Source organism: Hyperolius riggenbachi, chromosome 12, assembly GCF_040937935.1.
Source record: "Hyperolius riggenbachi isolate aHypRig1 chromosome 12, aHypRig1.pri, whole genome shotgun sequence".
In the NCBI taxonomy this organism is placed as follows: domain Eukaryota; kingdom Metazoa; phylum Chordata; class Amphibia; order Anura; family Hyperoliidae; genus Hyperolius; species Hyperolius riggenbachi.
In genome coordinates this window covers 163,606,231-163,620,498 of record NC_090657.1, presented here as the reverse complement: position 1 = coordinate 163,620,498, position 14,268 = coordinate 163,606,231, and the positions used below count along the sequence as shown (strand labels likewise).

Below are 14,268 nucleotides of genomic sequence, written 5' to 3'. Positions count from 1 at the left end.
ATCTGAATGACTCACCACCTCATATGCACCGCTTAAATAGCTCAAATACACACTCAGCAATCAGACAGATGCAAAACATATGCAAAACTAAACTAAATACTTACCATGTACAGTATTGGGTCAGGGATGCGCAGCCTTTTACCTATATTTTGTATCCACAGTTCTGTAACTACCAGGCTAGCAGCACCCATTGTGCTATCCTGTTTTGCATGGTAAGTATTTAGTTTAGTTTTGCATATGTTTTGCATCTGTCTGATTGCTGAGTGTGTATTTGAGCTATTTAAGCGGTGCATATGAGGTGGTGAGTCATTCAGATGCGGCCCATATTGGTGAGCGCTTGCTTTGTTTCCTGCTGTCTGTATTGAATGTAAGTTACACATTCTAGCATAGCAGCTGCCAGGGTAAAGACATTTGCTTTTAACTTAGGTCAGTTTAGTGTTAGGACATCTGCTCTGGAGATTTACCTCAACGTTGGTGCAGATGTCCAGTATATCTATATTTTTGCATGCAAAACTATGATGGAAGCTAAAATTTCTCCATAGACCAGTATTGCATTGTTTGGATGCGGGCGTACATTTTAGTCCAAGGGGGGCGGTGTGCGCCACAGCGATTAACCATTCAATTGTACAGTATTGGGTCAGGGATGCGCAGCCTTTTACCTATATTTTGTATCCACAGTTCTGTAACTACCAGGCTAGCAGCACCCATTGTGCTATCCTGTTTTGCATGGTAAGTATTTAGTTTAGTTTTGCATATGTTTTGCATCTGTCTGATTGCTGAGTGTGTATTTGAGCTATTTAAGCGGTGCATATGAGGTGGTGAGTCATTCAGATGCGGCCCATATTGGTGAGCGCTTGCTTTGTTTCCTGCTGTCTGTATTGAATGTAAGTTACACATTCTAGCATAGCAGCTGCCAGGGTAAAGACATTTGCTTTTAACTTAGGTCAGTTTAGTGTTAGGACATCTGCTCTGGAGATTTACCTCAACGTTGGTGCAGATGTCCAGTATATCTATATTTTTGCATGCAAAACTATGATGGAAGCTAAAATTTCTCCATAGACCAGTATTGCATTGTTTGGATGCGGGCGTACATTTTAGTCCAAGGGGGGCGGTGTGCGCCACAGCGATTAACCATTCAATTGTACAGTATTGGGTCAGGGATGCACAGCCTTTTACCTATATTTTGTATCCACAGTTCTGTAACTACCAGGCTAGCAGCACCCATTGTGCTATCCTGTTTTGCATGGTAAGTATTTAGTTTAGTTTTGCATATGTTTTGCATCTGTCTGATTGCTGAGTGTGTATTTGAGCTATTTAAGCGGTGCATATGAGGTGGTGAGTCATTCAGATGCGGCCCATATTGGTGAGCGCTTGCTTTGTTTCCTGCTGTCTGTATTGAATGTAAGTTACACATTCTAGCATAGCAGCTGCCAGGGTAAAGACATTTGCTTTTAACTTAGGTCAGTTTAGTGTTAGGACATCTGCTCTGGAGATTTACCTCAACGTTGGTGCAGATGTCCAGTATATCTATATTTTTGCATGCAAAACTATGATGGAAGCTAAAATTTCTCCATAGACCAGTATTGCATTGTTTGGATGCGGGCGTACATTTTAGTCCAAGGGGGGCGGTGTGCGCCACAGCGATTAACCATTCAATTGTACAGTATTGGGTCAGGGATGCGCAGCCTTTTACCTATATTTTGTATCCACAGTTCTGTAACTACCAGGCTAGCAGCACCCATTGTGCTATCCTGTTTTGCATGGTAAGTATTTAGTTTAGTTTTGCATATGTTTTGCATCTGTCTGATTGCTGAGTGTGTATTTGAGCTATTTAAGCGGTGCATATGAGGTGGTGAGTCATTCAGATGCGGCCCATATTGGTGAGCGCTTGCTTTGTTTCCTGCTGTCTGTATTGAATGTAAGTTACACATTCTAGCATAGCAGCTGCCAGGGAAAAGACATTTGCTTTTAACTTAGGTCAGTTTAGTGTTAGGACATCTGCTCTGGAGATTTACCTCAACGTTGGTGCAGATGTCCAGTATATCTATATTTTTGCATGCAAAACTATGATGGAAGCTAAAATTTCTCCATAGACCAGTATTGCATTGTTTGGATGCGGGCGTACATTTTAGTCCAAGGGGGGCGGTGTGCGCCACAGCGATTAACCATTCAATTGTACAGTATTGGGTCAGGGATGCGCAGCCTTTTACCTATATTTTGTATCCACAGTTCTGTAACTACCAGGCTAGCAGCACCCATTGTGCTATCCTGTTTTGCATGGTAAGTATTTAGTTTAGTTTTGCATATGTTTTGCATCTGTCTGATTGCTGAGTGTGTATTTGAGCTATTTAAGCGGTGCATATGAGGTGGTGAGTCATTCAGATGCGGCCCATATTGGTGAGCGCTTGCTTTGTTTCCTGCTGTCTGTATTGAATGTAAGTTACACATTCTAGCATAGCAGCTGCCAGGGTAAAGACATTTGCTTTTAACTTAGGTCAGTTTAGTGTTAGGACATCTGCTCTGGAGATTTACCTCAACGTTGGTGCAGATGTCCAGTATATCTATATTTTTGCATGCAAAACTATGATGGAAGCTAAAATTTCTCCATAGACCAGTATTGCATTGTTTGGATGCGGGCGTACATTTTAGTCCAAGGGGGGCGGTGTGCGCCACAGCGATTAACCATTCAATTGTACAGTATTGGGTCAGGGATGCGCAGCCTTTTACCTATATTTTGTATCCACAGTTCTGTAACTACCAGGCTAGCAGCACCCATTGTGCTATCCTGTTTTGCATGGTAAGTATTTAGTTTAGTTTTGCATATGTTTTGCATCTGTCTGATTGCTGAGTGTGTATTTGAGCTATTTAAGCGGTGCATATGAGGTGGTGAGTCATTCAGATGCGGCCCATATTGGTGAGCGCTTGCTTTGTTTCCTGCTGTCTGTATTGAATGTAAGTTACACATTCTAGCATAGCAGCTGCCAGGGTAAAGACATTTGCTTTTAACTTAGGTCAGTTTAGTGTTAGGACATCTGCTCTGGAGATTTACCTCAACGTTGGTGCAGATGTCCAGTATATCTATATTTTTGCATGCAAAACTATGATGGAAGCTAAAATTTCTCCATAGACCAGTATTGCATTGTTTGGATGCGGGCGTACATTTTAGTCCAAGGGGGGCGGTGTGCGCCACAGCGATTAACCATTCAATTGTACAGTATTGGGTCAGGGATGCGCAGCCTTTTACCTATATTTTGTATCCAAAGCTCAGAGAGTAGCACATCAGAATTTGCCCGCATCCCCCCCCCCCCTTATATAATCTAATGTAGGCTGAAATTCGTCTGTTCATGCCTTTCTGTCCCAGTCTTGTTCTTGCCCTCCTGCGGCAGATTGTTGAGCTCAGCCTGCTTATTTTCTGAGGCCCGGAGACCAATGGCACCCCTATGGACTGCACAATCTCCATACACAGCACACACACACTTTTTACTGTTCCCCACAGTTCCTTCCTCCACATCCAACAATTACAGTTGGTGTAACCACAGACTGGAGACAATCAATAAGACACTAGTTTTTCCATCTTGCTGCAATTAAATGCAGTTCATCACAATTTTGAAATAACTCCATTCCAAGCTACAGACAAATTGCAGCAAAATTTAAGTTGGATAAAATTTGCACTTCATTGATCATCTGCAAGGCAGAAGTTCAGAGACTTTGTTGTAAGAAATCACTACAGCTCTGACATTCCAGGCACAAAGGCAGAACACTGAAATGTGAAGCGTGTAAAACGCCCCATTTTTATGTTTATTATTGTCTGAGGGAAGAAAATTCAGGCATTATTGTCTGAGCAACCTTCATATGCTAATAATCAATTACATCTGAACTACCCACTGACTGAATCGCTCTACAGCGCAGTTCTATAGCAGACGGCTAAGTTATGCGATTACTGTGAGGTTCAGTTCCAGACAGTGGGCACCATCCAGTTGCTGTGTAGTTCCCAAACCCCCCCCCCCCCCCAAATGACGTTCGTAACTGTCATCAGGTGACAGCAGGTGATTTGGTTGTTGTGCGGCAGACAACTGGAACATGTCATGTTTTGCTGGCAGTTGCTGCCCACTCAGATGTTCATGCCTGAGATGGATGCCCCTCCATTGCCCATGCTGAATGTTTGCAGCTGTCTGCAGACACAGAGCCAATGCTCGGGAACAGTTGACAGGTGGTATCGGGCAGGAGCACAGGAGCAGTTGATATTTGGTTCCTGACAGATGCACAGGAGCAGTGTACAAGTGGTGCCCTGCAGATGCACAGGAACAGGTGATACCTTGTGCCTGGCAGGTGCATAGCGTAACTCACAACTTTTTGCTATAAGCAAGAGGGACACTTAAGCCACACCTCTGCCACACCCCTATTCACGCCCCCAACACACCCCTATTCACACATACCTTAAAACTTTCAAAAGAAAAATATATTGATTTATAATTCAAACCACACTGGTCCTTTCTATCCTGGTTAATTTTCCTTCATATTAACATTTGAAAATAGGAAATATATCAATTTAAAGGGACTCAGAGGAGTGCCCGAATTTAAAAGAATACACTTACCTGGGGCTTCTTCCAGCTCACTGTAGGCGGCGAGGTCCTGCGGCGTCCTTCTGGCTCCTCTACTTCATCCTCCGCCGCCCCCATTACCGGCGTCACCCGGCGACACGTCATCACGCCGGCAATGCGTCACCACGCCGGCCGGCAGGTTTTCCGCGCATGCGCAGACCTATGACGCCGGCCGCCGTGATGATGCGAAGGGGCCGGCGTGATGATGCATTGCGTCATTAACCAGGAAGAGCCGGCCCGGGTGACGCCGGTAACGGGGGCCGGCGGAGGATGAAGGAGAGGAGCCAGGAGGACGCCGAGGGACCTCGTCGCCTACAGTGAGCTGGAAGAAGCCCCAGGTAAGTGTATTCTTTTAAATTCGGGCACTCCTCGGAGTCCCTTTAACGGATGGAAATAAAGTTTAGAATCAGTAAAAACACATTTTTTCAGTAGAAAATACACATATTTACATAGATCTGTACATGAGACGTGAAAGACGGACAAATGAGGGAGAAAGAGGGACAGAGTTCCAAAAGAGGGACTGTCCCTCCAAAAGAGGGACAGTTGGGAGCTATGGTGCAGAAGCAGTGCATAGGTGATGTTTGACAGGTGCACAGTAGTGTACACGTGGTTCCAGGCAGGTGCACAGGAACAGTTGACAGGCGGTCCTCGACAGATTATTATTATTTAATATTTATATAGTGCTGACATCTTCCTGCAGTGCTGTACAGAGTAGGTTTATTGTCTTGTCACTAACTGTCCCACAGAGGAGCTCACAATCTAATCCCTATCATAGGCATATGTCTATGTACGTATCGTGTAGTGTATGTATCATGGACTGGGGTCAATTTAGGGGGAAGCCAATTAACTTATCTGTATGTTTTGGGATGTGGGAGGAAATCAGAGTGCCCAGAGGAAACCCACACAGCACGGGGAGAACATACAAACTCTGTGCAGATAGTGACCTATCTGGGATTCGAAACCAGGAACTCAGCACTGCAAGGCGAGAGTGCTAACCACTACGCCATCGGAATACGCAGGACCAATGTGCAGGTGCACAGAAGCAGTGTACAGGTGGGGCTTGGCAGATGCACAGGAGCATTGGACAGGTGGTGTCATCGACAGATGCACAGGAGCAGTGGACAGGTGTTGGGATGGCAGATGCACAGGAGCAGTAGACAGGTTGTGCCAGGCAGATGCACAGGAGCAGTGGACAAGTGGTGCCCGGCAGATGCACAGGAGCAATGGACAGGTGGTGCCTGGCAGTTGACCATTGTTGGACACTCAGCCCTAAATATTTAAAAGAGGCCTGAATTCAGCGCTCCTCATGCTGCTATGTTGAACAGCACGGCACAGGTGATAATGATATCCATTAATCACCCTGGTGATTGTCAGTACCAGAGCAGTGCGAAACGACAGATAAAACATTTACCTGTATGAGTGTGCTGCATTATCATTGCCAAGCTTTACTGAACAGGAAGTGCACCAGAAGCAGCAGATATGGTTAAGTGGGCCTTATTTACTAAGACACCTCCAGAGACCGCCAATCGACTGCTGCGTGGATTCCCTAAGTGACTCGGAAATGGTGGACTGGATTAATTAAAAATGTTCTGTTATCGCCTGGAAAAAGATAAAAACACCCGCCTGGGACATCTGGATAATGAAGAAGGAAATTAGCTTTCATGAAGAAAAATGGAAATAAGAATAACTTTGATGGGCATGAGTCAATGCCAAAGGAAGGCACCTTCCTCGGAATGGGCCAGTATCTCGTGCTTCAGACTCTCTCAGTCACACACTTAAAACTATCTAAGTCACTATCTCGGTCACATTTCTCCAACACTTCGGGGTCAAAATAGGCCTTCCGGGACCAGCCTGTCAATAAGGAGGCTCTCATTCCCATCAAGTTCAGGAACAGATAATGGTGTGAAGGGGCCAAGACAGGTAAGTAGGGGGATGGTGGACCAATTGGAAACCGAGAGTGTTCAGTTTGGCAGCCACAGCTGAATGAATTGTGTACACAGCTGAATGAATTGCCTCCTTCAGTTCTGAGGTAGGTAGTCCACCAACACAGTACTGTCTTTCTCCAAGAAACTAGACACCATGGACCTGATTTACAAAGCTTTTCTGTTAAATTATCTCACCTTATTTATTAACTCACAATTTATCTCTCTTTAAAGAGTAACTGTCAGGCTGCAAAAGCTAATTTAAACCTCTATTCTCCTGTGTTAAACAGTTTAGAAGGAAGCCAAAAAGGCAATACTGAAGTTAAAAATCTCGATGTGTGCTGAACTGCAAGGATGTTAGACCCAAGCTCTTAAGAAGCCGCATACCATACAGAGGCCGCATACCATACAGCAAAGCATTCTGGGGCCCTCCCCTCGGCTGCTAGTGATAAGTTACAGGGCTCGTGTTACAACAGCAGCAGCTCACAGCACTGAAAAATCTCCCGGCAGAGTACACTGCAGGAGTCCGCTATTGTTCCTAGCCACATGGCTAATATTCACTGCACAGTAGTGTTTTACATTACCGATCTTTTGTGTGAGTCTAATCATCAGGAAGCAGGCAGGACATGACGACACATTTGGCTTCATAGGAGACAGACAAACATGGAACCTGCCATGAGCTGTCAGGAGCATCATTCTCTGCAAATACTATATAAAGATTCTGTGAAATCCAAACGTGGACAGTGAAATGCATATGTAATGTAAGTACAGCCAATGTTTAGCTACTGATATGTGTTTATTTTCTCTGAGACCCTATACCTAACAGCTCCTCTTTAAATTACTTAACTCATGATTTAGCTCTCCTTATCTAACTTAAATCATGGTTTAGCTCTCCTTTTTTGACATAACTCATGGTTTAGCTCTCCTTGTTTGACATAACTCATGGTTTAGCTCTCCTTATCTAGTTATCTCATGAATTATCTCTCCTTATTTGTTTATCTCATGCATTAGCACTCCTTACAGTTAAGGTAAAAAATAAGTAACCTTTGTGAATCAACCCCCATGACTTTTTGGGACAACCTCTGGGTGCGGAACTTCTTCGGACGCGGCGTCCCACTGTAGCGTCATTCCTTTGACTGTTCCTTGATTTTAGGATCATAAATGTGGAGCCAGGTTTTATCTATTTCATCTGGAACGGGTCAAAGCCAAGAAGTTATCAACACCCCTTCGTAGAAAAATGACTCAACTCTCCTGATAGTAGTTCCTGTAATGTTGTTTGTGTAATGCCTGAGGCTGAATTGGGCAGATGATGCTACACTTCTGTCTTGACTGATCTTGATTATCCCGAGGATTAAAGTAAATGGGAATCAACATTAAAAAAAAAATAAGCCAGATACTTACCTAAGAAAAGGGAAGACTCCCGGTCCTATAGAATTTAGATATACAATACTCCACGGTAACAGCCCCCAGAACCACAGTCTTGGGGATATAACGGGGCCAGGCCTCGACTGGATTGCTCTGGTGCTCCCGGAACAACCAAAATTGAAAGAAAAAGGTCACACACCACCGGCTGCAAATGGATGCTTGTATTGTGAAACAGACACCACAAGTTTTGGACCATACAGTCCCTTCCTCAGGTGTACAGCAATAATCACCATATGACGTGCCTCTGCTTCTTGTGTCTGATGTAGATAAACACATCGATGTTCCTGGCTGGGTCCTGTAGTTCCTTCACCTGCTGAGATGACATTGCCATTACGTATTACACTAAAAGTTCTGAATTGCTACACTTTTTTTTCCCAGATTTAAAGCGGAACTGTAGTGAGAAAAAAAACACATTGTTTCACTTACCTGGGGCTTCCCCAAGCCCCCAGCAGCTGTCCTGTCCTACGCCGGTCCTGCCCGAGCCTCCATTCTCCCGCCGCCGCTCCGTCCCGTACCTCGACTTGTAAGTCGATGCCAGCGCAGCCCTGCCAAGCGTATCCTTTCTTCACATCCCCCTCTGCAATAGCGGGGAACGCAAAGAAAGGATACGCGTGGCCAGAGCCGCACAGGCGCAGTGGCCCGGAGGCAATACCGAAAGTAGCTGGCGGCGGGAGAACGGAGGCTCGTCGAGAAGCGGCGCGGGACAGGACGGCTGCTGGGGGCTTGGGGAAGCCCCAGGTAAATTAAACAATGTGTTTATTTTCTCTCTACAATTCCACTTTAAGTTTTCTTAAAGTTTACATGAACTAGGAATTCTTAGCATGTAATTGACCATTCCCCACTTAGGGGTGTACCCACTTTTGTTTCCAGCTGTTTAGTCATTAATGGCTGTGTGTTGAGTTATTTTGATGTGACAGCAGATTTACACTGTTGTAGAGTCAATGCCGAGAGCTGGATGAGTAACCTCTTCTTTATACAGTACTCTGTTCAGGACTCTGCATAGGAAAGGAGGGAGGGAGGCGCTAGTGAAGGGGAATGAGCTGCCTATCCATCATCAGGCATCTGTAGGCACGTGCCTACAGTGCCTTATGGTAAATCGGGCCTTGTGTACAGTATAATTTTGTTATACAGTAGAATGCCATTATAGTAAACCCCAAGGGACCAGGAAAAGCAAGATAAAAAAAATTAAAGACTAAATAAATTAAAAATAGAAAAGGCACCTGGCCCGGATGGCATGCATCCTCGGGTCCTAAGGGAATTAAGTTCAGTTATAGATAAACCCCTTTATCATATCTTTTGTGACTCTCTTTCAACTGGCAAAGTCCCAGTGGATTGGTGTACAGCCCACGTTGTCCTATGAATTAAGAAGGGCAAAAAATCAGATCCAAGAAATTATAGACCTGTATGCTTAAAGCCCAATCTACACTATACGATTCTTTATACGATTCAATTACGATCCGATTAAATCATATTGTGTAGATTGGGCTTAACATCAATTGTATGCAAACTATTTGAGGGGTTACTAAGAGATACTATACATGACTTCATAGTAGAAAACAATCTTATTTCTCAGCATTAACATGGGTTTACTACAGACAGGTCCTGTTTGACTAACATGCTCAGCTTTTATGAGGTAGTAAACGCTAATGTGGATATTGGGAATGCTGTAGATGTGATATACTTGGACTTTGCAAAGGCCTTCGACACTGTTCCACACAAAAGTCTGGTGCAAAAGTTGAGGATGCAAGGACTGGGGAAGAGTCTTTGTGTATGGATAGGGAACTGGCTAATGGACAGAAAACAAAGAGTTGTGGTCAATGGATCATACTCAAAATTGTAAACTGTTAGCAGTGGGGTCCCACAGGGGTCTGTACTGGGTCCAGTGCTCTTCAATTTATTTATTAATGACCTAGTAGATTCAGTAGTGAGCAATGTTGCTATTTTTGCAAATGATACAAAATAGTGCAGAATCATCAACTCTCAGGAAGATAGTGTAAGAGTGAACAGAGGCGCCAGCAGGATAAAAGGTTCTAAAAGGCTTAAAATCCCTCAGGAGGTGGTGGTGGACTCGCCTCCCCGAAGCAGACAAGATACCGTCAGTTTTATAACAGGTTTATTAATATACTCCAAAACAAACAGTGCAACGCGTTTCACGGGTATGTTCCCGCTTGCTCAGGCAATAAACAGATAGGAGTACACAGTATAGTCTGTAACAGAGGCGCTATTCGTGACCTTGAGACTAGGAAGGAAGCGGGAACATAACCATGAAACGCGTTGCACTGTTTGTTTTGGAGTATATTAATAAACCTGTTGTCATAAAACTGACGGTATCTTGTCTGCTTCGGGGAGGCGAGTCCACCATCACCTCCTGAGGGATTTTATGCCTTTTAGAACCTTTTATCCTGCTGGCACCTCTGTTCACTCTTACACTATCAATATCCACCCCTGGTGGAGGGGTTGATTCCCATTTTTCCTAATCTACAGAGAGCGATTTTTAATCCTGAGTGAGGACTGGCTAATCTCCTCACCTGCCTATACAGTGGTTACCTAGGCAGTAACCCACATTTGTGAGTATATACATTATATACTTTTCATTTCCAACCCCTTGTTTTGCATACTACACTATATTGGGCTCTTGGGATTTCTTTTGTCTTTATCGTCTCAGGAAGATAGGGACATATTGCAACAGGATCTGGATAGGATGGCTATATGGGCACATAAATGGCAGATGAAATTCAATGTTTAAAAATGTAAAGTCATGCATTTTGGTCGTACCAATGGTCTAGCACCATACAAAATAAATGGGATACAGTTGGGGACATCAAACTTGGAGAAGGACTTAGGAGTACTCATTGACAAAAAGTTAAATAATTGCACTCAATGCCAAGCCGCTGCAGCTAAACCTAACAAAATTTTGGGATGCATTAAAAGGGAAATACAAACTCGAGATGCTAGCATAATGTTGCCCCTGTTTAACTCTCTAGTAAGGCCACATCTGGAATATGGAATTCAGTTCTGGGCACCACATTACAGGAAAGATACTGCAGTTTTAGAGCAGGTGCAGAGATGGGCAACAAAATTGATGCGTGTGATGAAAGGTCTCACTTCCCAAGAAAGTTTAGATAAACTGGGTTTATTTAGTCTAGAGAAAAGACGCCTTAGAGGGGATCTAATTAACATGTATAAATACATCAGAGGGCAATATAAAAGCTTGGCGGATGAGCTTTTTGTCCCTAGGCCTTCTCAAACGACTAGAGGACATGATCTGCGCATTGAGGAAAAACGTTTTAGACATTTATTTAGGAAAGGGTTTTTTACAGTAAGAGTTATTAAGATGTAAAATGCATTGCCACAGGAAGTAGTTATGGCAAACTCTATACCTGCATTTAAAGGGGGCACAAATAGTCTCCAGTGCAGGGCTTCTGACACCATATTCTCGTAGCCATGCTCTGCCTTCCGGAAGAGCACGTTCTAGAGCGCGTCCTAGTGGCTGCTGCTCTGGCGCTTTGAGTCCGCCAGGAGAAAAGCTCAATATAAATGTTCTGTGTGGTCCACCAGCCTGTCAGCCTGGTGGACCAGGCTCCCCTGGTTTGCGCTGTAAGACAACGTGCTGCAAATCTCAGCACAGCTCACCGTATTGTCGTCTCACTGTCATCACAATACTTTGCTCCACTGGCATATAGGAGTAGTGGTTGCCACAGTTTGCAACTTTGCATCAAAGTCTTTCACTCCAGCTTGCTTGGGGCAGTAGGACAATTGCATACACGTTCTCATTTAGCTCACCAAGATTCATAGAGCGAGTTCTCCCCTTTGTATCTTACAACGCTGAAGTCCACCACATCCGACAGGACAGCCGTCCTCTGTTCTTCGGCCACGCCTACTAAAGCGGCAGCTCGCTGCAGACTGGATGGAGAGAAGATGGCAATCCTGCTCAGCTGATCGCAGCCATGGCCGGTGGCTGTCCAATCAGGTGCAGTGAGGAGCAGATGGGCTCGGCAGCCTTACTGTAGATACGTGTAGCATGCGGATACCAGAAGTGCTCTGAGTGACGTCACTAAACCAGAGCCAATCACGCCAACATGTTTCGAGAGGGTACACCTCTCTTCCTCAAGGCTGTGTAGATTGGCTCCTACCCTGCCCTTTATGCTCCATTCCCCACCTCTTCCCTCCAGCTCTTTTTGCATGTGGATTTGGATCACATTTATGCATCAAAACACATCCAATTCAAAATGCGTATAGCTCAAAGTCTTGATTGAGTCCAGGACCCATATGCAATTAATTTTTTCACCTGAGTTTTCTCCTGGGAGATAATTTTTCATCTTCTATTTAAAATAACTTTTCAGCATTTTGCAATTGATCAAGTACCAAAAAGTAGGTGAAAAAGTACTGACAACATTTTTTTGTAGTATTTTCTTGCTTGGTGGAGGCTTACAAGGCATTTTACTGACAATTTTGAAAATATCACCTAGGAGAAAACTCAGGAGAAAAAATAAATTGCATGTGAGTCCAAGTGTCTAAGGTGTAGATCCAATAGAATTCTTTGCGAGACATAGCTTGTAAATGATTGCCCCCACCACCAGTTCCTTTTCACAGACTGGATTGCATAAAAGCTCATTGTCCCCAGCTTTCCTCCATCCTGCTCCATAAAGTGTTTTCCTGGGGGATAGTTCGCATCTCCCTTCCTGATGTATTTATTTGACGTGTTTATTCTCTCACACAACACGCACTTGGTTCTCCCCACATATTGCTTCTTACACCAACATTCCATTACATGGATTACACCCCTAATGTTACAGCCTAAAGACCCCTGCACCTTAAATTCCTCCCCTGTAGTGGAAGACCTAAAACTAGTGGCAGGCGGGGCAGCTCGCGTACTCCTACATGCCCCACAAAAGGTGCACCTTTTAAATACCCCTTCTTCCTTTATCTTACTGGTGGTCTCTAGTATTGTGGGCACTACATGAGGTTTGAGGTTAGGGGGCCTCCTATAGACAAATATAGGTCTATTGGGTATAATCCCATTCAATAGGCTTGATTCACTAAGACAAATAGCATGCCTTATCAAAGTTATCACCCTTATCAAAGATAACATGCCTTATCAGAGTAGCATAGCGAGTGCTACGAACCCACAGGTTATCACGGCAGGACAAGTGGAGCTCTCGTCATTGCCAAGTAGCAGGCATACGTTTGCTATTCTACTCTGATAAGGCGTGTTAACTTTGATAAGGCGTGCTAACTTTTATAAAGCGTGCTATTTGTCTTAGTGAATGAAGTCCAATGTCTTATGTGAATCTCGTGCTCTGGGAACGTTTCATTGATGATGCCTTTTTTTTGGCCGGGGGAGACTGATTAACTTTTTGGTATGGTTAAAGTGACACTTAAGCACAAAAAAAACCCTCGTGATATAATTAATTGGTTGTGTAATAAGGGTAATTAATAGAACATTAAGTAGCAAAGAAAATAGTGTCATATTTTTATTTTCAGGTATATAGCTTTTTTTATAACATTGCATCATTCTCTAATAATTGCAGATTTCACAATACACTCAGCATTTTAAATAATTTCACAGAGCATTCTAATGACCCTTCGAACTTTTCTGTACAGAAAAACCACAAGCAAAGAAGAAACAATGAGAGTTGAGATAAGTGCTTCAAAAGACAGTGCTGTCCACGACATTATAAAGTCGCAGAGCTCACAGAAGCTCTTTTGCATAGATAACAACTGAACTTTCTTAACTCTTCATGTAATGGAAACAATATGAGACTCATATCTGTGCTAATAATCTTAGCAGTACTACACATACAAATCATATCATAAATGTATTTTCACTTCAGGTTCCCTTTAAATGAGATTGAATATAACCTCAAAATCTGTAGCGACTACAGTAAGCTGGAAGTAAGCTTTTTAGACTTAACAATTTATATTAAAGAAAATAGTGTGCGGACTAAGACGTATTTTAAATCTGTTGACATTAAGATTCATTTATTTGAAGAGTTGCCACCAGTTAAGGTGGTTTAACAATGGTCCAAAAAGTCAATATTTGAGAATGAGGAGAAACTGTTCTGAACCTGCAGTATTTGAGGAACAGATGTCTCTGATGATTAGATTTCTGGGAAGACATTATGAGGAGAGTGATCTGTTACAGGCCGAAGAAGAAGTCAGACAAAAATATAGGAAGGAACAGCAAAAAGCAACCCCAGCACCTCCCATCTGCATAAATATGCAGTATACGCTGCAGGCCTCTAATGTTAAGCATATAGTCAACAAGTACTGGCAGGGCCGGCCTTAGGTTTCACAGCGCCCTGAGCATAACCAGATTT

At 43.6% G+C, this 14,268-nt stretch overlaps 1 protein-coding gene across 1 annotated transcript in view; it reads left to right on the top strand.

Moving 5' to 3' along the window:
• Positions 1–13,966, top strand: part of LOC137541010 (piggyBac transposable element-derived protein 4-like) — a 61,441-nt gene extending 47,475 nt beyond the window's left edge. The window contains exon 3 of the mRNA XM_068262161.1: positions 13,783–13,966. Coding sequence (XP_068118262.1) covers positions 13,783–13,966 — 184 coding nt within the window. The remainder of the gene's footprint in view (positions 1–13,782) is intronic.
• Positions 13,967–14,268: the final 302 nt, after the last annotated feature.